At 35.1% G+C, this 27,023-nt stretch overlaps 4 protein-coding genes across 6 annotated transcripts; 2 read left to right on the forward strand and 2 right to left on the reverse strand.

Moving 5' to 3' along the window:
- Positions 1 to 729: 729 nt before the first annotated feature.
- On the reverse strand, positions 730 to 11,994 carry LOC18051125 (protein DGS1, mitochondrial). Of its 2 annotated transcripts, none has more exons than XM_006446296.2 (14): positions 11,676 to 11,994; positions 11,337 to 11,451; positions 11,025 to 11,228; positions 9,395 to 9,532; positions 9,060 to 9,221; positions 8,730 to 8,924; positions 7,021 to 7,121; positions 5,643 to 5,732; positions 4,842 to 4,914; positions 4,731 to 4,759; positions 4,513 to 4,636; positions 2,444 to 2,554; positions 1,179 to 1,279; positions 730 to 1,042 (listed from the first exon to the last, which is right to left on the reverse strand). In XM_006446296.2, exons 1-14 carry the CDS (start codon positions 11,885 to 11,887, stop codon positions 922 to 924), a joined length of 1,776 nt encoding a protein of 591 aa, XP_006446359.1. In that variant the 5' UTR covers positions 11,888 to 11,994; the 3' UTR covers positions 730 to 921. The 2 variants fall into 2 exon arrangements, with proteins under 2 accessions (XP_006446359.1, XP_024047263.1); XM_024191495.1 differs by having other exon boundaries at positions 976 to 1,067.
- A 1,273-nt stretch (positions 11,995 to 13,267) lies between these two features.
- LOC18051126 (cysteine proteinase inhibitor) lies at positions 13,268 to 14,691 on the forward strand. 2 transcript variants are annotated; one of them, XM_006446298.2, is made up of 3 exons: positions 13,268 to 13,482; positions 13,608 to 13,819; positions 14,427 to 14,691. In XM_006446298.2, the coding sequence occupies exons 1-2, from the start codon at positions 13,381 to 13,383 to the stop codon at positions 13,806 to 13,808; spliced, it is 303 nt and encodes a 100-aa protein (XP_006446361.1). In that variant the 5' UTR covers positions 13,268 to 13,380; the 3' UTR covers positions 13,809 to 13,819; positions 14,427 to 14,691. The 2 variants fall into 2 exon arrangements, with proteins under 2 accessions (XP_006446361.1, XP_006446362.1); XM_006446299.2 differs by having other exon boundaries at positions 13,270 to 13,482; positions 13,608 to 13,814.
- Positions 14,692 to 16,101: 1,410 nt separating this feature from the next.
- LOC18051127 (elongation factor 1-beta) lies at positions 16,102 to 17,888 on the forward strand. The gene is made up of 5 exons (XM_006446302.2): positions 16,102 to 16,556; positions 16,648 to 16,720; positions 16,931 to 17,051; positions 17,181 to 17,294; positions 17,400 to 17,888. The coding sequence occupies exons 1-5, from the start codon at positions 16,354 to 16,356 to the stop codon at positions 17,561 to 17,563; spliced, it is 675 nt and encodes a 224-aa protein (XP_006446365.1). The 5' UTR covers positions 16,102 to 16,353; the 3' UTR covers positions 17,564 to 17,888.
- Positions 17,889 to 18,593: 705 nt separating this feature from the next.
- On the reverse strand, positions 18,594 to 26,263 carry LOC18051129 (tyrosine-specific transport protein). Its single transcript, XM_006446301.2, has 14 exons — positions 25,954 to 26,263; positions 25,829 to 25,869; positions 25,434 to 25,526; positions 25,290 to 25,364; positions 25,131 to 25,180; positions 23,628 to 23,717; positions 23,419 to 23,475; positions 22,216 to 22,285; positions 21,266 to 21,367; positions 21,137 to 21,189; positions 20,145 to 20,295; positions 19,965 to 20,049; positions 19,110 to 19,238; positions 18,594 to 18,942 (listed from the first exon to the last, which is right to left on the reverse strand). The coding sequence occupies exons 1-14, from the start codon at positions 26,234 to 26,236 to the stop codon at positions 18,761 to 18,763; spliced, it is 1,461 nt and encodes a 486-aa protein (XP_006446364.2). The 5' UTR covers positions 26,237 to 26,263; the 3' UTR covers positions 18,594 to 18,760.
- Positions 26,264 to 27,023: the final 760 nt, after the last annotated feature.

Raw genomic sequence — 27,023 nt, forward strand, 5'->3', positions numbered from 1 at the left:
TCGGGCCATGCCAAGCCTATCTTGACCTAATTACTTTAAAAAAAAATAACTCTTAAAAAGTCTGATCCTTTTATTAGGCATTTTTGTCATCTCTAATGAGACCATCACTACTTATAATAATTTTAATGCCTAATATAACATATGCTCTCATACCCTTTATATCAAAATTAGAAGCAAGCATCTTCTCAATCTCGTTTATCATTCCTAAATTAGGACTCAAGATGAGCATGTCATCAACATACAAACAAATGATCACATTAAGTAGCAACATTAGTAGATTTAAGATAGATACATTCATCTAAGTCATTAATATACATTCATTTGATACCAATACTCGATCAAATTTCTCCTAACACTTTTTTTGTGCTTGTTTTAAACCATATAATGACTTAACAAATTTGTCATATATATATAATAATAATAATAATAATAATAATTTTCTGATCAGGAATTTTAAAATGCGGAAAAGTACGGGAAAACTTTAAAACCATGCGGTTTAAAGTTTTCTTGCACTATACTGTTTTAAAATTTTCTTGCACTATGCGGTTTTAAAGTTTTCTTGTACTTTCCCGTACTTTAAAATTCCGGACTAGAACATTTATATATATATATATCTTATGTCTTTCATCAATTGTATATATTAATATTTTTTATTTTATTTTCATAAATGTCCCTAATTTAACTTCTTGGTTTTTACGCTACTTTTGACAAACATAAATTTGGTATTGCATAAATTTGAGAAAAGGATTATACAAATGTCCCTACTTTTGACCCCATAACAACGAAAGTAAAAATGATGCACCAAAGCCAAAAAGTCCATCACTTCTCTCCCAAAATTCAAAACCTTAAAAGAGGACCAAAAACATGCCTACCACAAAACTGCCAAAAAGGAAAGAAAAAGAGAAAAGAAGAAAGAAACAGCTATTGCCTTTTAAGTGAAGGAAGCAAACAATCATACATCCTCTCCAAGCGTGATGTTACTCTGAGCTTATAAGCAGTCTGAAGTCCAGGCTTTGCCAAATCAATAATATCCTGTCTCAAACTGTTCATTATACACTGGTAAGCACCTGATCAAATTCAGACTCCTTAAATTTAATGCTAGCACGCCATCAGATAAGGAACACAGACAGCATAAACTGAGGGAAAAAGAATAATTGAAATTGGTTGCATAAACTTACTATTGCCATTCACCAGTTTCTTTTGCATGCCCCTTCACAGCATGAAGTAGGCGATCCAGACTGTATAACACTAATCCAAACATGCAGTGTGCTTCTTTTTCCTGTAAAATACAGGTGCCAATAACTTTTCAGCCACTGGTTATGCCCATATTTGTTTCTCATGCACATATGCAATTATAAAATCAGATCAAGCTTCCAATATTAATGAAAGATCAAGCCAAGAAAAGAAGCAGAGCATTTCTTAAGCTCATGGAACAACAAGATCAAATTTGCAACTTGTATTAGACAAAGATATATCAACGGAATATTAAGACAATATATAAGGTAATTAATACAAGACAGAAAACATTAGGAAAAGAAAATCTGATCAGTTATAAAGAACAAAAACTGAGCATAACATGGCTAGAATACCGTCAAATTGGTTAGATATAATACAAAAACGTCATGTTTTCAACCAATTAATACATTCAAGGATTTAGAAGGAATTTCAGTTGTGAAACAAAAGACCTTATTAAAGTTAAGATTTGCAACAATAGAAATAAAATTATGGGCTCAAAGAATCAAAGAAGTCTTAAGATTTTTAGGTTTATGTAAACTGATAGGAACACAAAAACAACAAATAACAAAATACCCTTTGGTAAGAATTACAAACAGTTGTGCCCAACATCAAATAAATCTCAACCATTTAAATGGATTCAACATTTCAACTCATGCAATATCACAATATCTTGGTGGGCTTGACAATAACACCAACCCCTGGAAAGGTTTATTTTTACCATCACAGACTATTTGTAGAATAAAGATATTCTGTCAAGAAAAATAATAATTTACCTTGGTATCATCACCTGTATGACTAAAAGAGTTACGTTCTTGTAGTTAAATTAGAGTTACGTTCTTGTAATTAAATTTTCAAGTCACAATGTCATTAACATTGTTACCAAAAGCAGCAGTAGCAATAGAAGCTATGAGCCAAGAAATTTCTTACTATCTGCAAATCATCTCTATTTGATGTCTATTTTCTATACTTAATACTTTATTGCAAGATTTCAATGAAAAAGAAAATTCAGAACTTCCAGTTTTCTGAATGTGACAACCGTTCTAATGCAGGTCTCCACACAGACTGTAAGATCAACCTCGATTGAATATGATTGTCATCTTAGAATGTGTTAATACAAAGCAGCTAAGGGAGAAAAAGACCCAAAAAGAAAGATCCCAAACAAATTAAACTAATTAAAGGAAAATCTGGAACACATTTAACTTCTTACCAGTCCTTGATCAACATAGATTTGGTATTGCATAATCCTTTTCTCAACCTCCACAATGATTAGCCTCCTCTGGATTCGGGCAACTCTGCCTCTTCCTTCTGCTCTAGAATCCTGATTTATAGAAGCAAAAATATCAGATGAATGACCTAAGAATCAGCTCCAGAGTAAAAATACGAATTAATAAATGAAGACAATTGATATTATGACAAGCATCAAACTTTCGCATTCAAAGTTTAGGACTTTTCCACTAAAAATATGGAAGTCTGCAGACTTGAATTTACCATATCTCATCCACCAATGCTTGTCTCTCATGTGGATGGTCCTTAATTGGCGAAGCTCTCATTCCCTCATTAATTTATATCTCACCCACTAAAGCTTAACTTAAATATGGATACTCCTTAATTGGCCAAGATCATTTTCCCTCTTCTATATGTTGACCAACTTTTCATTCTTCTCTCACATTTTAGATTTATCGAGTGAGAGAGTGAGAATTTAGAAAGAGCTGCTCTCAAATTTCCAATGTGAGAGAAGCTTAAGATTTAAGTCATCAAAAATTTGAGAGCTTATATTTGTAAAATTCTTACTCTTTCACTTCAGAAATATAAAGTCGTCAGCTGAGTCGTTAAAAGGTTGCTTAAAAACCACCAAGGGCCACCATGAACACTGTTGCTAGACACCGAATATCACCCCTCTCTCCTAGAAAATTTTAGAGCAACTCTCTCTAAAAGTCTCACTCTCTCAATAGAAAAATTTAAAATGTGAGAGAAGAATGAAAAGTAGACCAATATATACAATAGGGAAGAGGATTTTGACTAATTAAAAAGTATTCAAATTTTAAGGCAAACATTGGTGGGTAAGATATGAATTATTAAGGGAAAAAGATCTCAGCCAATTAAGGAGCATCCAAGTTCCAAATAAAAGGCAAACATCGGTGGATAAAATATGAATCAATGAGGGGAAGTTCTAGAGAGAACTTTCAAAATTAAATTTTTTGGAATTTGAAAGTTTAGAACAAAAGCTTCAATCCTAGGAAAGGCCCAAAGTTAACAATAAAGCCCAAAAATCATAGGATAAAAATATCATTGGAAAGATATTATCCTAGGATTGCTATATCCTTAGAAAATCATCCTAAGATAAAATATATCCTATGAGGGAAAATCATTTAAACATCCTAGGAGAAAAATTATCTAAGCATGAAAATTTTCAAGGACAAAATATCCATAAAAATGGTCCAAGGATGAAGTTTTTAAGGATAAAATATCCTAAGGAGGAAATCGCCCAATAACTAAAATAAAAAGCCCAAAGATGAAGGAAAGAATCTCCAAAGACCAACCCAAGAATAAAGTATCACTTTCTACTTTCTGGGCAACTGTTGGATCAAGTTCAGAATGGGCCCAACAAAAGCCCAAACGGAATTGTCCCAACAAAGCCCAAAAGAGAATATGGTTTAATTCATCCTCGTCCTGAGGCAAAAATAAGAGGATGGCGGGGACATCTCCTCCTCAGACCCAAGGTGGAGGATGAGGACACCTCTCCTTCGAAACAATGAAAGGGCAGGGATACGTCCTCCTCAGACCTAAGGAAAAGGACAAGGATATCTCCTCCTTAGACCTGAGGAAAAGGATGAGGATGTCTCCTCCTCCAATCCAAGGAAGAAGACATGCATACATCCTCCTCCAATCTAAGGAAGAAGAAGAGGACAACGTCCTCAAATAATTCAATGAAGGTAAAAGCTCCAATGTGAAGGCTTCATTGAGAAATCATATCCACCGAGTCAAAGAAGCTACTCATCTTACAGACTAGGATTGAGTCAATCTGGCTAGACAATGTGACTCAAAAGAGGACACACATGATGCCCATAAAAAGGAAAAATAAATAAAGGGAATCATGATTCCTCCTGATAAGCAGAGGCAGCAACCAAAGCTAGTGTAGAATTAAAAGCTACAGCAAGATATCTGTGCCAACAACTAAACAGTTTATGAAACCACACCTTTATGGTAATACTCTCCTGTGAATCAGATATTATACACATGCATGAAATATAACAAGCAACCTTCAGTATTACTTACCTGCTTAAACCATGCACGCACCAACATGAGCAAGATAAAAGAGAGAATGAACGCAGGTAAGGCAGCAAGGACAGCAAAGTTGATTTCATTTGCTCTGAGAATCTGATCCAGTTCAAGCATTGCCCTGTAAAGACCCACATAATTAGGTCTTGGAAGGATGAATAAAACTAGGATATCAAAAACTTTGCTGTGTTCACGATAGCGATTCAAGAACTCACGTCTCAATATCTAACTTCAGCTTCTGAACCTGCAGTGCATGTAACCCTTGATACATTAACATAATTCAAACTGTACACAGCAACCAAAAGTTAAAAAGCAGCACGAACTACCTGAATCAGGAGAGCACGAGCCAGCTCTCCATTTACAAGATTCTGAATAGGATGCATAAGTTCCTTTTCATACCTACAATCACGATAAAATGTATACTTCAGTAGTTCAGAGCAAAGAAGGAACAAGAGTAATTTAAATTACAACAAAAGAGAGATGATTAAGTTATTGATTGTAAGATATTTTAGCACGAAGGTAAATTCTGCTTTATCTTTGACCAAAGGATGAACTCAGCAAATATATTCACATGTTCGACGATTTAGGATTATTCTTCATCAAGTTTTTCCACTTCGGCGCTGACACAGTTATACTGATCCTTCTATTTTTCTTAATGAGCAATTATGAACATCGTGACTAATAATTCCTAACCCTAGTGACATTAGGCTAAAAAAGAAATAAGCTGAAAACAGAAGATAGAAGAAATTAGAGGGGATAGGTAGAAAAAAATAAGAGGAGAAAAATTGAGAAGAAATGGAAGACAGATCAAGGGAATTAAGGAAGAAAATCAATATTCATCGTTTAACTAATTCAGATCTGCTGGATGTATTTTGCTTTATCTTTCCTGTTTCTCAAGATTTGAACCATAAGGAGAAGGTTTGCAATCCATATTAGCATCCCTTTCAACACATTGTTTGGAAAATAAAAAAATGGTAAACAGAAAAGGAGGATGAACTTTGAGGCAACAGACATAGTATCCCCCACAAATCATTTGTTTATTGTTATTAAGCAACTGTCTTTTAGCAAATCCTCATCGTATAAATCAATTATATTTGGCTCCAATTAGAACCAGAAGAAGATCCCACCTGGACATAACTATTTCAAGCATTTCCTGATCTGATGCATTCTCTGGGAGCTTTTGACCTTTAGTCTGCTCACTAAAAGCCAATAACATCCTGCATATAAAGGAATTATATACATGAAGGTTACAGGGGAATCAACCGCAAGAAGTCACAAAAATTAGTGCCAAACCACCCATCAACAGATGAGATTTCACATGTATGATCCACAACTAGGAATTCATTAGGAAACAGATACTTGAGGCTAGCCACATAACTTCAAATATCAGACCACATATCGTGACTATTTTACAGAAGAGCAAAATTAAATATTCCTCTGTCTCAGCCATCTAAGTAGCAAGGGAGAAATTCAGAAGTTAAAGTTTCTCTCTGATATAACATGATATAACTCATTATAGAAATTCAATTTTTTATCTGATATAACATGATATAACTCATCATAAAAGTTCATTTTCTTTTATTACAGTAAGCACGTCCTCAGTAGATTCATCTTTCCTAGGCTGCAATAACACCGAAGAGTGATTTACCCTTTTCTTTTTTTGGTTTTCTTTCTTTTTTACAGCTCTAAAACATTTTTACCAAAATTAAAGAAACTGATACTCCGTTCATGGTTTATCACCTTGAAGCTTTCTTTTTTCTACATTGAATTTAAAAAAGGAATAGAAAATGTGTTGTTAGTAGAACTTGTAAACATTGATAAAACATAGTCATGTCATCAAGCTCCCCTTGCTAACTACAACTTCTCCAGTCAACATGCATTTCTCAGTCCATTACTACGGATGAGAAGCTACAGATTTTTAGATTATCACTTATATGTTTCAGCTATACAGATGCATAATTTATTCTTCAATTAACAGACCTAAAGTGAAACCAGCCTCAATGTCTAAGAAAACTATTAACAACGGTAAAAGCAAGCTCCAGAAAAAAAAAGATGATTCGGAATTGGATACGGTTTGTGGAGAGAACAAAAATTAAAGCTAGGTTCTTGCCATCATCTTTTTCCCAATTCATTGCTGGCCTCAACTTCCTTTTTTTCAATTGTCGAAACAAAATGTTGGTTTTGCTTGGTCTGGTCAAGTTAAAAAGGATATCTGGGATGTTGGAAGGGATGAGATAGGTTGAAGGGTAGTTAAGACTGTAAGTTTGAGGCCAGATCTTTTTATACGGAATTAACGTAAGAAGAAATGGGTATCAATTACTTAGCTTTTGGTGTGGCTGTTCCTCATAAAGCAGGTTTATTTGCTTGGACAACTTCATTATGCAAGATTCTTTATCGCATAAACTCAAAAAAAATAAAAAAAATTCTGTGATTACAAGTAACATACATATTTAAAATGTAATATTGTAACATAGATGAAAGCGCAAGTCATTGTCAGGCATTAACCTGTGCAAAGAATTTGAAGTCATCTGTACCTCTTCAACCTCCATCACACCTTTGTGCCTTTTCCTAAATGTCTCAAATAGTTCATCTCTAATTGACAGAAGCTGGCAATGGATTGAGTTAGGACACAAATAAAGAAAGAGATGGTTAAGAGATAGAAATTGTGTCGGTTGTGGTTCTACATTGTACATATTTGAGAAGTAAACAACACAATTAGAAGAATGCAAATCCTCTTTTGAAACTCATTTGCATTCCTTTTATGTGAAAGTTAATCCTCATTTTCCATTGCATCAATCTTCTTTCCCACTTTGTTTCTATAATCATATGCTTTATGCATATAAATAAACAAAAAAAGAGAAACAAATGCAGAACCAACTTCATGATCCATTTTAATTCAAAATCATGTTTTACTCCTAATCATTCAAAAATACTTTTCATAACCTATTAAAAGTTAGTCATAGTGTTAATTTTGGAACTATTAAAGTCACCACTCTACCTAAAAGTTTAAGATTGCAAGGGCCCAACAGTGTTTTAGCTCCACACACCCCTTCACAGCCAAGCTCAATTTATTCAACAGACCATCACATGGATGCAAACATATGCCCACTTATTGTAATTTAATGAATTTAGAGAATGGAGAAAGAGAAGAAAATAGGTTCGAAATTGACTTTGATTTGACCTAAAAGCTTAAACTTGAATGTAAGAAGCCAACACTAGTACTTAAAACTCTAAAATGAATGTTACTGCACTTCAGTGTACTCTTAAGGTACAATTTCATGCTAAGTCTTTCCACATTTTCATTAAAATTTTGGCATTATAATAAATGTATCAATTATTAGAAATCCATTTCATTCATGTAGTGAAGCAGTTTGTGCCAGCAAACATGATGAAGCAGTTTGTGCCAGCAAACATGATGAAGCAGTTTATGCCAGCAAACATGCCTCGATAACTTTGGCTTTGGAAAATTGGAAAATTCTTTCTTGATCAAAATCAGATTAGGCTAGGGGAATCTTGATGAGAGAAGTATTCTTTTCTGTGTAAATGGCTATCATGACTTCCTTTCCTAACAAAATTCCTTGTGGGAATGAAATAAAAAGCATACATGAGCTGCACGTGAACATTTATGAATCTTTAGGGTAGTGTATGGTGACTGGAAGTTAGTGAAAATTTTCTATATTTTCATCCATTTGGAGGATATAAAATAGAAAGAGTAAAATTCTCTTGAGATGTTATAGCCTGTTGGTCAATAGAGTGGAAGAAAAGGGGTAGAGAAGTTCAAAGTTCTATGATGAAGAATTGTGTACCTAACCAAAATAAGGGCTTCAATCTGCACTGTTTTTGAAGAAACATCTAGAAGCTCTGATTTTACACTTAGGAAAAGTGTTGTCTAGAACTACTTTTATTCCTTTCTTCAGTGTGTTGAATCCTTTAGGACTGTTCTGATAGCATAGGATTTGACTTCTAGTCCTTTGAGCTTTTCACATATTTTCAATCAACTTTGTTTCTTACCAAAGGAAAAAAAATTCTTGAATTTTGAATAGAAAATACTTTTAGCCTCAAATCTGTACCAATTCTACATAAACTTCATTAATGTCTTATACAACTAGCTTTCTCAAAATTCCATGGTAGCACAAACGAGTCAAAGCACTGTATCACCCAAGAATCAAGGTGAAAGTACTCAGAAGAGAGAAAAAAGACAAATTATGTCATACCGGTTGCTCTACATGGTCATTGAAGAAGCCAACCATTGAGTCCTTTGCTTCACAAATCCAATTCTCAAGATCAGAACTACCCATTAAACTACTATGCCGTAGTAGCCAAATAGAACAAAATGATAAGCCAACAGCTCCACAAGTGTAATGGACCCAATATCGAGTTATCTTCCTTGGCTTTTGGTGTTTAGCAACCTACAAGAAGAGCATAGAAAAGCACTGCAATTTGTATGTTTCAAAACAACCTAACATTTTGCAATTGAATCTCATCAGAAATAGCCAGTCAGCAAATTTATCACTGGTGGCACAAAAGATGGAAGAATTCCATACCATATGAGATAAGTATACATCTAGTTTTTGTAGATTTTGGTAAATCAAGTTAATAGAATCTTTAATTTCACAATCTGTCCACTGAGACCCTCCTTGATTAACTTCCGGCAGTTTCTCAAATAGTACAGGAAATGAATGACTCCCATCAATGGAAGAGTCGCCCTGCATAGCCATCAAATAAGAAAACAAAGGAATCTGAAATATATTTTGAGGAGTAAACAATAGAAGCAGACTGTGTAAATCTATATGACAATTGAAGTGGAAACAATTCAAAAGAGAAAATTGACATACAACAATAGTCACAGAAGGAACAGCTCGATGGACTTTGAAGTTACCTGACGTGTTGCATGCAGATGACCAATCAATGCCTCCAACTTTGAGAAGAGATCATTGATTGTGACCAATAAAAAGGGCAATAACTTCTCAGGATCCTCCACCAACTCTTCCCCATATTTCTCAACTTCCATGTAAACCTAATTGAATAATCAAGATTTCATGGTTAACTTACTATTAATGATTTAAAAAAAAAATTGAATACAGAATTAAGTAGCTGAATAGGGAGTAAATGTGAGTCTATATGACATAAATGTGAGTAGCTGACTTGCACAGGAGACGGACACAAACACAGACAGAGAAAAAGATAGAGAGAGAGCCCAATTCATGTACTTAAACATGGTTCTTCACAAAGTCCTCGAGCACTGTGTTAAAAGCTCAAAATGGGGACCCAGCCAACAATCAAAATTTGTATTTCAGAAGATAAACAAAGCTGAACTTTAACCCGACAGTGAATATAACCAAAACTGAACTGTAACCCGACAGATGGCAAAAGTAAAAACTACTACCGTTACAATCGCAACATAGAAGATACTTTGTTCGATCAGTAGTGAAGAGCCTTAGAACAGATTGCAAAGAGATAATTACCAAAAAGGCAACATTTACAAGAGATCTCTTGCAAAAGATGGCATTCATCTTGAACTACATCATGGATAATACGAAGTTACCAAGCAGTGTACAAATTAATGTCAACAGAAAAAACTATCCATGAAATACAAGGCATCTAGCATTTTTAAGTTGTAGCCTGTCCTAACAATCAACTAAGCTTGGAAGCATACAAATCTCATAAAAAGCCAACAACCAATTATTCCTTCTATGTAAGCCACCTCCTGCCTCGTACACACTCAAGTCACCCACTGGCACCTAAAGAGAGGAACTCCTTAAAGCTTTATAATATTACTATTGATCAACGATTGGAATCACAAAGTCCAAATTGTCAGCACAACATTATACCCAGTTTATATGCATTTTATCTCCTCAAAGGAAAAACTTAATGTCAAGATACTTAGCAAATTTCAAAACACTCTACATGTTCCATATTTTTATTAGTCCCTGCAGTGGCCCAAAAAGCATGTTGGGTGACATATCAAAACTAACGATTATAAAACAATAAAAAAATTTTAATTGGAAAATGATAAGTTAAAGGAAAAGCTTCAGACCAATGTTCACAAGTGAAAATTCCCAAGCTGATGCTTATTAGGTACCAATGCTCACGGAAATAACTACCAGCATATCTCAGTATAATATCTAAGATCTTTGAATACTTCCTATCATTAAATAAACAAAGAGTATAAAGATAACAAGCTAATAATACTCTATTGTTCAATCTTTAAAATCTAGCAAAAGAGATATATTGTGATATTCCTCCAGCAAAGAACTTGATTACGCTGGGGTTACTAAGCCCAATTAATAATAATCTGTGCATGTTTTGAGTAAAAGGTCACAAAAAATGGGAGTTTCACATGCTTCACTTTTTGCAAACACAAACATGAATTACCAAATGCTACATATATATCATTTATAAGAAGTTGAAAAAAGCCATAAAAAGCAAATTTTTGCAAGGAAGAAGAATAGGACGACAAAACATCATCTTAATATATACAAATTGAACTAAGACAAGATCAGGAAAACCTGTGCTAAAAATGTAGCAAGAGAAGATCTTAAGGTAGTCAAAACAGTTATCCTCTCAGATATGTGAACAGACGCTGATTGGCATAGATGTTGAACAGAACCACCTTCAGCCATACAGTCTCGTAATATCTGAGCTGTTCCATTGATAAAAGCAAACGGCCCTCTCTCAAACATCATGAAGTAAGCTTTTTGAGCATTAGACCCCTAAATGAGGAGAAAAAATGGTGTAGAATTAGGAAATCAACAAGTACATAACTACATTAAGGCTCTATTTGGTATTGAAGAGTTATGGCTTAAATGCGGCTTACTAACCTCTGCTCTAGATTGCCAAAATTGCAAATTCTTCTGAATATTATGCAAATTCAAAAAGATGTGCTCCATTATGTCTTCCAATACATCGCATATCCTACATGCCTCTGTCATAACCCTACATTGTAGAATTTCATATATATATATATATAGACACACACATACAATATTAAAAAAATTTCCAATAATTTCATATGAATCGATGTTGAGGCAAAAATTGACAAAAGCAGCTGCTAGTATGGTTCTGCAACTCATAACAACAAAATAAAAGCCTGGACATTCCATTCAACTCAACAAGTAACTTCAATCAAACTTAAAATATAAATGGAGAAGAGGACGTACACAGAGGAGTCAAGTGAATGCGAAGGCAATGGAAGAGGGAGAAAAGGCCGGCGTTTGCGTGATGCTTGAGGATATAGAATTGAGATTTTCCCGAGAAAATTGGAACCCGAAGAGGGAAAGAAAGTGGCAACTCGCTTCCAGACATAATTGGAGTAGGACGAAATTAGGGTCTTCAAATCCTTTTCAGCTCCACTTTCAGACTGCCCCTCCATTTTTCAACTGCCTCAACTTCTCAGTATTCTCACACTTCGCAGCTTTCAACTTTAAAAGTTCTGCGCAATCCAACTTTCTGGAATTTGAACGTTTGGTTCCGTAAGTACTGTACATATCCAACTTTATATAGTGGACCTCGTTTTGATAGGAAATTACGTCAGTATCCCCACTCACTCTCGCTTGAGCACGTGATGTTTACGCATAAGCATTTTTACCGATCGATAACAGAATCAATATTGCTTCCGGTCGGGGTTACCATTAACTGAAAAACTAACGAAAAGTTAAACCCGACCGGTATTATTTTCAATTGAAAAATAAATGAGACGAAACTTGTTACATGGTTTTCTTAGGCCAAAAACTAAGTTATGGAATCATCAAATTGGAAATGACACTTAAAAATATATGATGCGCAACAAAATGTGTAAGCCAAGGCCAAAATGGAATGAAATGTTGGCATGAGGTTTCGGCAATTTCAACTCTATTTTCACACTAAGAAAATCTGATGTGCAACAAAGGGTGTTTTTCCGTAAAATTGTGCTCACAATGAGGCTATTTTATGTCCATAACAAGACTAAGTTGTCGGCAAACCAAGGCAAGGCAATAAGTCGTGGCCCATAGTTAACCTCGCCCGTGCAATTTCGTTTGTGCGAGAAATAAGAATAACCGTGTTTATTCTCTTTTGCGCCACAAATGGCCAACCCAAGTAGCCAACGCACGAAAAGGCCAGAGAGGTCAAGGAAAGCCAAGGCAATGCCAAGGTTGAGGCAAAGGTGGTGGCGACTGGCGAGGCAAAGCCAAGCAAACGAAGGGAAGGCCGTGCAAGCCACGGCCCATAGGCACATGAAGGCCGTAGGCCATGCAGGGGAAGCCAAGCCCATATGGAGCCTATGGCCTTTGTATGCCAAGCCCAAGCCTTATTATTATTTTTTGAAAGACTAACTTATATATTATTCAATTAATAGAATATTTTATTTATTACTGTGTTTACCAAAGCCACCGCCTACATTGCAATTTGTCCGTCAATGCGAAAACAGAATAATAGGTAACGTCCATTTTGCTTCGTTGACTCTCCAAATGCTTAACAATTACGCAAAGTGATGTATTCTTGAGGATTTGCCATGTGGTAAGGTAAGAAAGTCGGAATATACGAACGAAGTTTAGATTAACAATAGTACTACTCTCAGCCGCTGCATGAAATGAATCACGATCAGCTGTTTCCATAATATATAATTAAACTCAATTTTATTATAATATTATTTATTTGTTGTATAACCGCGTGATAAAATTGTACACTAGAATATCTCTGCGTGATAGGATAAAACAAGTACGAGCCAAGCCACGTGTGTGATGACGATGACTTGAGTAAACAACTAACGATGGAGACGATTCAAATTGTGCGTCGCCCTTGTCTCTCGCTCCATAAGGAAAGTAGAAAAACACAACAACTTAAAATCTTTCTCATCGCTTTATCATCAGACTTACGCAGAAAACAATGGCTACAGTAGGCGGTGTTCGTGAGGTTGAAGCAACAGCCAACAATCAGGAGATCGTTAATCTCGCACGCTTCGCTGTGGATGAGCATAACAAGAAGCAGGTAGGTACTTAGGGTTGGGGTCTGTTTGTGGACGATAACGATTTTGGAGATCAATTGTTTTGCTGATCATCAATTGATGAATTTTGTTGATTGATTTCTTTATTTATTTTTATTTTTTTGGGTAGAATTCAAATCTGCAATTTGTAAAAGTTGTAAGTGCGAAGCAGCAAGTGGTTTCAGGGACTCTGTACGACATCACCTTGGAGGCTGTTGAAGGAGGTCAGAAGAAACTTTTTGAAGCTAAGGTCTGGGAGAAGCCTTGGATGCAATTCAAGGAGTTGAAAGAATTCAATCCTGTTGCTCAGTCTCACTCCTCAACCGCTTAGCTTGTGGTACCGTACGACCATTTTTTTTCTTTTTTACATTATGGGGTTTTATAATGGGGAAACAACAAACTTAAGGATCTAAGAACATTAGAAACTTAGACCTTAGGGGCCAACACGTAAAATTATCATAGAATTAGAGCAAATTTCAGCGAAGCCCATACCTTTGCTGAAATTGGGTTTTCGATTGTAATTGTTTTCATTGCATATGCAAGTCATCGAGTTGCCTTGGGTATGGATCTGAGAGTTTCTGCTATTCTAGCGGAGATTAATTTATTATTGTACTTGGAGACACTAAAGGATTTGGTAAACAATGTCTTTTGTAGTTTACAAGACAAGCTAATTTTATATGATAAAAGCTAGTGATAATATCTCCAGTATTTTTGTTGAAATTATTATGTAAAATCGTACTTACCACGTAGTATTAATATTTATTTCATAGCAATTTTTAAGTTACAGTACCTTAATACCAAATAAGACATTATTATACCTCTAAAGCTTTTGGTTTTGGACCATGTAGAGAGTTAAATATTTTGAACTTTTGTATATGTATTTGACTATTTGCAGAGATGCGCTTGGCATAGTTCAACAATTGGTATTCATTGTACCTTTTAATTTCAGGTGACTGAAGATGACATCTACGTGTAGCTTGCAATGGATCAAACAAAGAGACAGTATCAATAAGAATGGAGCTATAACCATGTTCAGAATATAAAAATAAATGTAACCGGATTTATGAGTTTGGTTCTTTAATCTTTTGCAAGTTATGTGTCGATTATTTATGGTAGTAGCTGCAACTCAGCGCAACTTTTATAACTGTGTGAAAAATAATTGAAATGACCTTTGGTCTGTAATATATATACAAGATTAATCTCTTTCTACTTTATCTCTTTAGTTTTTGGTTTAACTTTGCCATTCTATATGCAAACAATTTGTCTATCAGGCAAATTGTTTCTCAATTCTTTTGAATTGGATTTTGCCTATTTAGAGTTGCAGCCGCGATGATTTTTTAGCAGGGAGGAGTCTGTATTACCAGGAGGGACAGGGTATTTTTCATGCATCGCGTTCAGAGGCGATGTTAGCCACTTTAAGTACCGGCAGAAGGATTTGGCATGGCCTTTAAGTACTCCAGGTTCTCTTCCAAGTCAATATTAAGGTGAACGTTTCTGTTTCCCACCTTTGAAGTGCCAGCTGCAATACTACTATTCCATTCCTGGATTCTTCGCCCTTGGATGGTCTTTCAAGGTTTGCATTGTTCTTGTCCTGGTGATTTGAAATGTGTTTGATCATCTTCGAACTTTTCATGATGCCACTCCCTCTGCCCCCGCCCCTTTGAAACGAAGTCACTTTGCACTTTGTCATTGATAAGTCACTTTGCACTAGATCAATCTTTGAAGCTCATAAGAGGACAGCCAGCGTACAAACACTTCCTGCTCATCATCTTACTATAATAGACACTTGGTGCTGTCATTCACAAAGGAGGTGAAAGCTTAAAGAGCCATATCCAGCATTAAGCGGTCAAATTAAATCCGAGCATAGAGCAAATAAAGCTGCTTAGACGTGATACAAATACAATCGCTGCAGCCTGCAGGCCCAAGCTAAAGAAGATACTCCGTAAATTGTGCTCTTACTAATCACAAAAGATTTGGTATATACTGGATGAGCAACAATCTTGTGTTCCATCAACTCAGATTAACTCAAATCCGATGAATTCTTAAAAAAAGGACACATTTGTATTTTTGTCAAGAATTCCATCTCAACTATTTTCTCTCTTTCTTCTCGTTTCATTATTTAATTTTTCTTTTAATTGCATAAAATTTATTTGTTGTTTATCAAGTCAATTTTTTTATCTTTTTACTTACAACGAACCTCCAGTAACTTCCATTATGTACACATATGAGAAAATAGAGGTGTCTAAAGACATGACTCGGAAACGCATTAACCACAAAATTTAAAGCTTAATAAAGAGAAGAGTCTAGAAATTGACGCAAACGTAATCATTAGTAGTAATGATCTACCTCATAACTTTCTTTTTCAGATATTCCTAAGTTATAAATTTTTTATATTTACATTTAAAGTATCTATAGAGACAATCTTAAATTAAATGAAATCTAATGCAGTTAAAATTTCTACTCTCGTGAATATTTACTCTACCCAATAAATCTGACTATGGTGAGGAGATATTTACCCCCACATAATATTGAGGTAGGAATTTATTGCCCTTGGCAGTTTCCACTTGGCCATAGGTATAATAGAGAAAAGCAGCATTGTCCGGTAACTTTGAAACCAAGAATTCTTGCGGCCAAATTTGAGGGCGAGATTTGTACTTTTACCTTTTGTTTTAATTTAAATGAAAGTAAAAAGAGTGAACTTCACTCGCCGCTTGACTTGAGTATATTCGAATCCGATTTAGGGTTTTGAGGGGCACATATATATATATATATATATATATAATACACGCACACATAATTATCAATCGCAAAAGTAGGAACTGATTATCCTGTGTTGAAGTTGTGCGTCTCTTCTTGCCTCTGCCTTGAAGACTAAAATGGCCATCACCTTTTCAGATCTCCACACAGAGTCAGGCCTTAAGTCTCTCGATCAGTATCTTTCTGGGAAATCTTATATCTCCGGTGATCAACTGACAAAAGATGACATCAAGGTCTACGCTGCCGTTTTGAAGAAACCTGCCGGTTCTTTCCCCAACGCCAGCAGGTGGTACGACAGCGTTTCTTCACATATCGCCCCAAGGTTTGCCTTTTCTTTTTCTTCTCCCGTTGCTACAATATAATTTAATTGTTATAATACAAATTACACTAATGTTAATTATTGGCATCGGCAGCTTCCCTGGCAAAGCCGTTGGTGTGAGAGTTGATGGCAAAGGTGCTCCAGTTGACGCCGCCCCAGCCAAGCCTGTATGTATAATTTCATGCTCTTATTTAATGTATCACTAATTATACTAATTTGATTTGTGTTGAGTGGTTTTGTCTCCATGTGAACTTAACAATGTGCTTCTATATTATGATAAAGCTGTAATTTTGCTGTGTATTGGAGCAATCGACGAGTACGATAATTGACTGAAATTTGTTGGAGTGTTTTAATGTTTTTTTTTCCATTGTAATCAGGCTGCTGCTGGAGGTGGTGATGATGATGATTTGGATCTCTTCGGAGATGAGACTGAGGAGGATAAGAAAGCAGCAGAGGAGAGGGAGGCTGCTAAAAAGCAATCATCCAAGAAGAAAGAGAGTATAATTTCTTCTCTTTATATCTGATTTGTGTGATTAAACAACATTGAAACTGTCGGGATAATAATATAACTTTTGCTTCCTGCTGCAACGTCCTTGCCGTTATTGATTGCCTTTTATACCATTTTAGGTGGAAAATCATCGGTACTTTTGGATGTAAAGCCTTGGGATGACGAGACAGACATGAAAAAGCTAGAAGAGGCAGTTAGGAGTGTTGAGATGCCGGGTCTCTTTTGGGGAGCATGTATGTGTTTTTATTTATTATCAACTTATTTTACTAATTTTATTTATAATAGACATGACGTAAACAACATTTAACATGAATATTCTTGCATTGAATTTGTCACAGCAAAATTGGTCCCAGTCGGTTATGGGATTAAGAAGATGCAGATCATGATGACAATCATTGATGATCTTGTTTCTGTGGATTCACTCATAGAGGAACACCTCACAGTTGAGCCCTGCAATGAGTATGTTCAGAGCTGCGACATCGTTGCCTTCAATAAAATTTAAGAATCCTCTCATTGTTTTGCCTTATAGTGCAGCCATTTTTGGCTGCAATTTAGTTTTTGTCGTTTTAATTGTGTTCTGCTTTTTAATGGTTTTGCTTGGCCTGCATTTTCCGTTGCTAAATTGAGAAGAAATGACAAGATGATCTTTCAAATTTCCTTGATATACTTCTTTATATTATCCATTGCCTCACTAATATCATAGAAGACTCTGATGGTGTATACCAAATATGGAGGATGTGTTTTAAAATTTTAATGCACATGAAGAATGGGATGTAATATTGTTTTGTAGCGTGCCTATTTATATGATGGTACACTATTGCCCTGAACGTCTGGCTCCGATTGCATAACCTTGAATCACTAAAGATGGTACACCCCTAGAATGGTCTGTCAAAATCTTAAATGGCTTTATGTATGCTTGCTTTTTATTTATTATTCGTAAATCTTTTTCATTTTCAACTAAATGCATCACAATAATGCTGAAGAGTACCCCCAGCCTTGCCTTCTCTGCTTGGTTAGTGACATGCATGCCAGTTACACCCAGAATCATAAGATTCACGCCAGGTTCTAGAAAGAGATACACTTATTTTCAGGATAATATTAGGATTTAAAAACATGCAATTACTCTTTGCCCCGCTTTAGGAACACCACATATTTTAAAACTCAATAGAGTCAATAGATTATAATATATTAGGTTTATCTATTTGGATGTTTTTTCCGCAAGCGAACAAAACCTGGCAGCTTTTGCAGATGAGGAGGTTGTTGGCTTTGGCTTATATGGTGTCAGTTCATAGTTTGATAATGAGAGGGGGGGGGGGGGGGAGAGAGAGAGAGAGAGAACGAAGGCATTTAAATTTATCATTTAAAAAATTCACATACCCTACCAAATCCTGCTGAATTATCAATGCTTCAAGCCAACAGCCATTCGACCTTTGTTACCAAATTCAATCTCATCGTCAAGAATTTACAAATTAGCCTCCCTAAAGCTTTAGATAATTACTTTTCTATACTAATCTTCATCAGCGATCTCTGTATTTTTTTTTTTTTGTGGTATAAATCACTTTTAACACTTACATATATAAATACAATTTGCAGAACAAAGCAGGGTAATTTGTAAGACTCAAGTGGAGGATCATAACTCTTGGATCAGAACCAGAATTTCCCGTGATTTTAATTACTCTATGCAACAAATCCCTGGCATTCATGGGAGGCCAAACTTCTCCAGTATTTCTGAAAGAATGATGTATCCTGCACCTCCAATCACAAGGGATAGAGTGAGCTTTCCTCCGGGAACAATTCGTGGTATTGTCATTGATGGCGACGAACTGGAGTACCTGTCTGACCATGACATTACAGCCGGAAGAATTCCAAACAGCACCAACACTAGCCCCAAAAAAAAAAAATTGCAGCTCATTAATAATGAAACACCGAGATAAATAGTAACTGAATTGTCAATGTCTGCAGCATGTACAAAAGCTCCAAACATCAGTGCGTGGAACATGAATCCGAAAAGGAATCATATACAAAAGAAAAGAATGGAGCAGTGATACCTCCATAAGTCCCAGCAAAATCTAGGGCTTTGAAAAATATTTCAGGATCTAACAATGACAGTACCAATGGTGGAATCAGAGTCAGCAAGTAGGGCTGAGGACTGCTTTGACCAGATGGGAGTTTCAGCACTGAATATTTACAGAAATGAAGAGAGTAAAGAATCTTCTGAAAGTGGGAAAACTTTATAAACGTGAATAGTGTAAATTTCCATTTGAATCTTGTAAAGTACTAACCAATGAAAGACCCTATATGTACGAAGACCTTTTAATTCAAGAAATGTGTTATTAAACCTTTGCAACTTCATACACATTAACTAGTCAGACAATATGCATAATATGAAATCTAATATACATTAATTGAATCCATATGCCTGTTATAATGGCATTGCTTCCCTATTTGATGCATTTTTACGAATGATTAAGAAAACAAAAGAACCATTCTGCAAACTAATTCCACAACATACGATGCCAATATGCATATTTGTACAGTTATGGCCTTTGTCTTTTTGACACTTCCCATGACCAACACCAGATATCTCCCTCAAGTGAAACCCAAGACACTTGATAACAGCTTTTCATTGATCCATTGCAGAAGACAAGCAGTGCAAGTGCAAGACTTTTGAGTACAAAATTCTGCTAGGAAAAGTTAAAACTCGAATCTACTTATCAAGGCTGTGCTTTAGAAAACATAATTCTTTTTTCTTAATATCAGTAATTTGTTTCCTCTGTCAATAATTTCCTAGTACAATGATAGGCATGTTGCCGGGTGATACGGAGGAACTAGCAGCAGAAAAGAGCACAATAAATAAAGTCAAATAGACATCAGTCTAATTTGAAAGAAAGAGGACCACTCACAGTCGGCAAGGAAATCAGACAGGCCTAGTATAAATCCAATATAAGATGTTGCAATTGCAAGAAATGAGAAAACCTCTATAATAGGCTGCACAATAAGAAATTTCATCACAGCAAATCCTTCATGTTTGAGTTAGTTTGAAGTTTGGTTCAAAAGCACTAAGATTTTGGAAGGAAACTCACTCCAACAGCCCCATTGGATGATCGTAATTGTTGTATTGGGTCAACAATCTGACCTGAGTTCATTTCAAGACCTGAAATAGATCCTAGAATAACAGCATTCCAGACAAGAAATAAACCAAGGGGTATAGATGTGCCCACAACAATTGCAGTCCTGGAAAAGAAAGAACCCAAGGATTAAAAACCCCTGTTAGGTGATAACACAGTGGCTCAAAATTTTAAAAAAATATTGGTAAAGATAAAGATAGATGACAAGCCATGTCCGCTATAAACAGCAAGATATGAATATAAACTGTGGCCCAGGATTTTAAATTTGAATCTGAAACGAAATCATATATTTCTGTGTAGTACATCATGGGTTTTGTTTTGGAATGTGATAGACCCATAATAAAGCCTGTTTGGTAGAACTGCTGTAGCTGCCATGCAACAAGGCATTTTAACTCAATTTTAACTTCACTTGCATTTGGAAGTGTGACGTGGCTGGGCTGCATGGGGCCTAACAAATTCAAGCTAAGTTGATTTACACAAAAAAAAAAAAAAATTGGTTTAAGAAAGTTCCTCGCCTCTTTCCTAACTAGCTGTGATTTAAATCTCTTCCATCTAAAGCTTGTTGGAAGTTACCATCAGGTAATTTCTGTACATGATTACAATCATTCTCTTCACAGATAGCTATAAAATATCTGGAAAGCAGAAAAAGCTGCTGTCATTCATATAAAATGGAAGTGATTCCAATGCAAGTATAAGCTTTGAATCAATCATTACTTAAGAATTAACAAAACTATTTAGCCTAGTCCTGCTATTTTTGAAAGGATAACAAAAACATTAACTAAATATTGAACTTCGTAATTTGTTATTTTAACTTGATAATTAAAATTGCTTCATGACAAGCAAAACCGTGATGATAATATGCTTCATTTCACAATAAAAATAAACCAGATGATCAAATACTATTATATTTCAGAATCAAGGAAAAGTGAGATGGAAAGATCTGTCACCTTACTTTTGAAAGGTTTCCTTCAAGATTTGTACAAAGGACAGGCACTACATTCTGAACAAAGCAGATATAATATGTTATGACTGCTTCAATACTGCATTACTGCAGGTTGAGGATGTACGAATGTTACCTGGTAAACAAATGAAAGCGCAATTATGGGTATACTCATAGGAACGGCTTCAAAGTTGGCTTTCAGAAGAGCATTCCATTGCAGGTCTCCAGAGGCAACAAACTAAGAGAGAAAGCTTTCTCTATATTATCATGTGCGCATAAGTAAACTTTCCACCAGAAAATATCAGTTTGGACTGTGATCAATGTATAAAAGTGAAAGTACATATAGATGAATCATAAAAAATAGATGAGACTAGAGGTCATGAAATAGACTGCTAATTTTTCCATAAATTTGGAAACATTTCTTATTCACTTTGGCAAGAAGTACAATTATCAACAGCTTAGCCACGTAAGACTTCTTTACTGCAAATCAGAAAATTAGTTTTGAATAGCTGAACATTAAAGTTCGAACCAGTTATAAAGTGTGGGATGACTATATTTGCAAAGATTGTCGCCCAACTAAATATTGCTCTTTCTTATTCTTGCAAACTAAGATATTTGAAAGGTCTTAGCCAATTGTTTTATGTGTATCAAGGAAACTCTTCAAGAAGGAATAACTACCAGAAATCTAGAAAAAAATCTTTTTATAGGTATCGAGAATTGGTGAACCTCTATTAAAATTCCAAGAGAAGGGAGAGTAGCTAAGGTGGAAAAAAGGATCATGGTTTCTTATTTATTTATTTTCCTTCTTATGATGCTGGGGTTAAATAAAGATGTTAATGAGAAGTTTCTGGTACTCTATTCCTAGATTCATTGTTTCCTATCTTTGAGAAAAAGATAGTAGTAACATTTTGACATGGTAAACCAATTTGTTGCTTCACTGGAGGCAGAATTGGCTAATATGATCATGCTCAATATGAGCCTCTGTTTAAAGACGCCAGTGGCATACATAAAACTCATTGTTTTTACATAAAACTGCCATAACCCAAAGAACATGGAATTTGAAATGATGAAAAGTTGTGTAATTACCACGAGAGCTGTGAATGAAATGATGATTCCAACTACCAAAGCCCCATTGACAGCACCAATAAAGCGTTGGCTACGATCATAGGTAAGCGAAAAGTCAGTTCTAATTTAATTGATAGATGCATTCACTCATTCAGGCAAGAGAGACAGAAAAGTAATAATTTTTGTACAGAAGCAACATAAATTTAATAGCTAAATATCTCATGAGGTCCATGAACCTCAGGTTTCCTCCATTAAGCCCACAAGATTTCAATGTCTAATGCTTTTCATACATTGACTAACCTATCTATTAGTAGTTGTTTTATTATAGTATTGAAAGCTTAGCAAAAGATGACAATGTAGAACTTAATCAAGCAACCAGACTCCTGGTGTTATCTAGTGGTATGTCATTCTGTGAATGGCACCAGGTCCTCAGTTCAACTTTTAACAACCAAGTGAACTAGGCCAAGAAGAAGTAAATTTGCTAGATAACAGTGACATAGCTCATACACATCAAAATAATAGGGATAGGGAGATGAAGTTTTCAAATCAATCCCTTGACCAATTAGTGTATGATTTCTCTTTTATTGAATATGTATTCCTTATTGAGTTTAAGTCTATTTCCTGTTTTATTTTTGTGTTTCATATCTGGTTCTCTATAAGTAATAGGCAGAAAAATGAAGAGAAGATGAAAAGAAGAAATAATTGGAAGAAAATTGTGAAGCCATAATGAGTTTGAGGGAGCTCGGTGAAACTAGAACTAGGTAGTCTTGGCTACTTCAGATTTGCACTTCATTGCCTAAATCATGACAGGAAGAAGGAATAAATGGTTGAAAATATTCAATCGCAACTGCAAGAGTGCTCATCCAAAGTTTTTTCTCTTCCTCTTTTAAACAGTATAACAACATGTTTTAAAGCGACCATAATAAGCTTTTAAGGAGAAAACGAAAACAAGGCTTTAGTAATGGAGATCCCCATTAAAGCTAAATTCCTACTATTGAACCATTTCCTAATAACTCAAACTTTTAGCTCAATGGTAACTAACAGAAAAGTCTTAACAACTTTGAATTTTCTGTAGTGTTTCTCCTTTTCTCAAACTTCTTGTCCCTATATTCTTCAATTTGATCTTTAAGTGAGGACCCAAATGATTTAAATTATCATATGGATATTGAAGATGTAATGACTTGAAATATCAAATCCAAGAAAACAGGAATAAAGCAACAGTACCTTCCAAAGTAGCACAAGCCTCCCAAAATCAATGAGAATAAGGTTGCACTCTCCCATCTGCAATAATAATGCTGTCCATCAACACCTAACAAAAATGCAATAATTCTTGAAATATAATCCACAAATTACTCATCAAGAAATTATATTTTAAAAACAGACAAAAGGCAGTGCAAATTTCGGTACACAAGAGGATTAGAATTAGTACATACAATGGAATGCCAAGAAAATTTGTCAAAATATCTGAAGATCGAGCCACATATGCAACAAGAAGGGCGTAGTGTATAAATATGTATGACCAGCTGCAAGTAAAAAACAAACTGTCTCAGCTTGACAATATAATACACAGCAATCTGTACAAGGCCATATAGGTGGCCAGAACTCTCAGCTCATTGTCTTCCAAGTGTTGTAGTGTGAATACAAACTCACTTGCCAGGGAAATGTAGTTCAGAATGTACATAATCATAAGAAAACTCACTGATCAGATTGCAGTTCTAGGTAAGGAGTAATTGATTCAATAATTTGAGAGTCAAAATAAGGTTCATGACAATGGAAAAAACAAATTTACATAATTTGGCATCATCAGAAAACAGTAAATGACATCATAATATTCAAAATGAGATATTAGAGAGAAAAAAAACGAATGCTGAGATGGAAATAACATCAAAGTACTCTGTCAGCAGTCAGTCAAGTACAAAATTAGTTCCATTAGAGAAAATATGCTCAAAAGCCAACCCTTGATAAATTTTCTGCTTTATTGAAGGTTTGGTAAAACCAACCAACTGAAAAAAAAAAAAAAAGAATCTGCTTTTCAAGGATACGTGGAAACAAATTACAGTACTCAACTTCCATGTTGAATGAGATACTCACTGCCTGTGAAATACATATTTCCTTCAACAAAGAATTTATAGAAAATAATATTGTGTGAGAGAAAGATGAAAAGAGAAAAATGACATTCCAAATCCTACTTTCATTTTGGGATACGAAGCCTGATTTTGAGTTTGGTGTTATACCCCAAGGTAGCGCAAGAAAAGGACAGTCATGGATAGTTCTAATTGAAAAAAGTTCTAACCTCAACTATCCAAAAAATGGCTTTCACCAGATATCAAAAAGTTATATTACATCTTAAAATGCAGTAATTGTTATATAAATCAACCACTGAGAGGATGTAACGTTATGTTTCAGAGGTGTACAACATTTTACAAGTCAAGAATGAATTTTATAGTACATCAATATAAAAAATACAATGTTTTTACGCAATCTCATACACCTTAGCAATTATAATGGTAAAGGTTTCTTTTGCCATCTAGTATATAAGGATTGTTGATTCTGAAAATAATACAATAAAAACAACAGAACTTGGAATCTTACGAGACTGTTCACCATCTGTTAATCTTTTCTGTTGTTATCTTTTTGTGGAAAATGTTAAGTCAAGAATATGGTATCAATTTTTTCCTCAATGCACTCTGCTTCAACATGAAGGAAAAGCAACAGTTTCAGATCAGTATCAAGATTCATGTGAGGCATTAGTTTTAAGAAACTTGATCCACATCAACCGTGACGTGCTCATAATATGCCGATTTTGAAGCACCGAATAAAACAATGATGAATAAGAATACATTATCAGAAAAGAATGTAGATATTACTTCCTCTTTCATAATGCTTATTCACATACACATTGACGTGAAGATGAGCATAAACAAATATCAGCCTACCTTGCAATTTGAACTCCAACTGTACCAATAGTTCTCATGGCCATTGACACCTGAATTATTAACGCAGAGGGAAAATGAATTGTATCATCCCCATAAACCAGAAGTGAACAACTAAGAATTTGTTTTTTTTTTTTTTTCTATATGAAAAAAGCTACTTACCAATGATACACCACCTGAACCCAGTTCACACATTGTGTTGACATTGACTTCAGCAATGAGCAATCCTGTCACAACCTGCAGGAATAAAGGAATGGTAATTATATGCCGAAACATCTCATTTCAAAACATTAATATATGAGTTACCATGAAAATCCAACAAAGAATGACAGCAACTGCAGAGGCCAAAAATCCAGCTTCTTGAGTCACAGCAGGAATTGCCAGGATCCCAGCACCTACCTGATAAAAAACAATCATCCACTCAATCACCAAAGTATAATTAAACTATGACTCCGTTTGGAACTGCTGTTGCGGACACATTTGTAAACTACTTAGTAAACACTTTCAACTATAGTTTAGAAGCTAAGGTGATTTCACTCTATAATTGTTCACTGAAAAATTTTTCATTTGAAAGATGTCTTACCAAACACCATAGCATAGGCTTTTATTTCACAGTAGTTGTGGCTTATGACTTACAAGACACAATACCACAATACCAAACAGACCCTAAACAATATGAATTTTCAAAATAAATAACGTACTGTTGTGCCGGCAACAAGAAAAATGGCACTGGATAAACTTCCTGTAAAGAACATTAAAGCATCGATTCAGCAAATGAAACTATAAGAAACCAAAAAAAAAATAGAATTAAAAAAAAAATAGTTACCAGATTCCCTCTTCAAAGTGGCTTGGTTAAGATTAGAAAACAGTCTCTCGAATTCAAATTCAAATTCTTGTTCGGTGGACTGACTCTGCCTATTAGAGAAACACTTAATTACTCTAGGAGTTGGAGATTGAGAATGTAGTTGATGTTTAAGTGAATGTGTAGGAATTTGAATACATTGATGGTGCTTCTTTTCTCTTGTTGTTGTTGTTGATGATGATGATGATGATGATATTGATGGGATTAACAATGTTGGAATTTGCATACAACTTAAGAGAGCAGACATTGTTTCCTTTTAATTATTTATTTGAGTTTCTTTCTTTCTTTCTTTCTTTCTTTCTTTCAGTGCTGTGAGCATGAGCGACAGCAAGAAAGAAATTACAATGAAAGGAATTTGAACTTGCTTTTGGAATTTTTTGATAACGTGGTACATTCCTGGACCATACATCCATCCATCATCCATGCTTTCCTTTTTGTCAAATTCTATAGTGTGGACAAGTGCCCGCTAATATTCTCAACAGACCAAGTGAGTGTTTCCTATTCAGTCCACGAAAGCAGTATGGCAATGGGAACTAAAGAAAAGTATGCATCTCGTGTAGTAAATTTTTTCCCTTTTTCTTGCGGTTAACGCATTGGTTCAGGGATTTGTTCATTCGTTGGCAAAAACTGTTGCTCAAAGGATTATTAGGCCTCGAGATTGTGCAGCTGCTTGCGTCTGGAGGTGGAAGGCTTGGCATCTCGACTAATTATTTGCATTTTCGATCCCAATTTAATTGCTCCACGGAAACATTTAAGTATTTGTGATCTTTATTCATGCTTTGAGCAGGTTGATAATGCTGGAGCTTCTTCGGAGACAGTTGATTAGGATAATTTGAAGGCCTTAAACAATGTGGATCCAAGTGCTTGGGTAAGTTAAAAAAGTTTTTATACCGGGTTTCCCCAACAAGGGATATACACGTATGAGAAAGTACAGGGGTGCTTGAATATAATAAGAGTTGGACTATTAGCACCCCTCTCATCTCCTCATAAAACTTCGTTTTTAGTTATATTTATTTTATTTTCAAAAATATCTT

Source organism: Citrus clementina, unplaced genomic scaffold (assembly GCF_000493195.1).
Source record: "Citrus clementina cultivar Clemenules unplaced genomic scaffold, Citrus_clementina_v1.0 scaffold_2, whole genome shotgun sequence".
Taxonomy (NCBI): domain Eukaryota; kingdom Viridiplantae; phylum Streptophyta; class Magnoliopsida; order Sapindales; family Rutaceae; genus Citrus; species Citrus x clementina.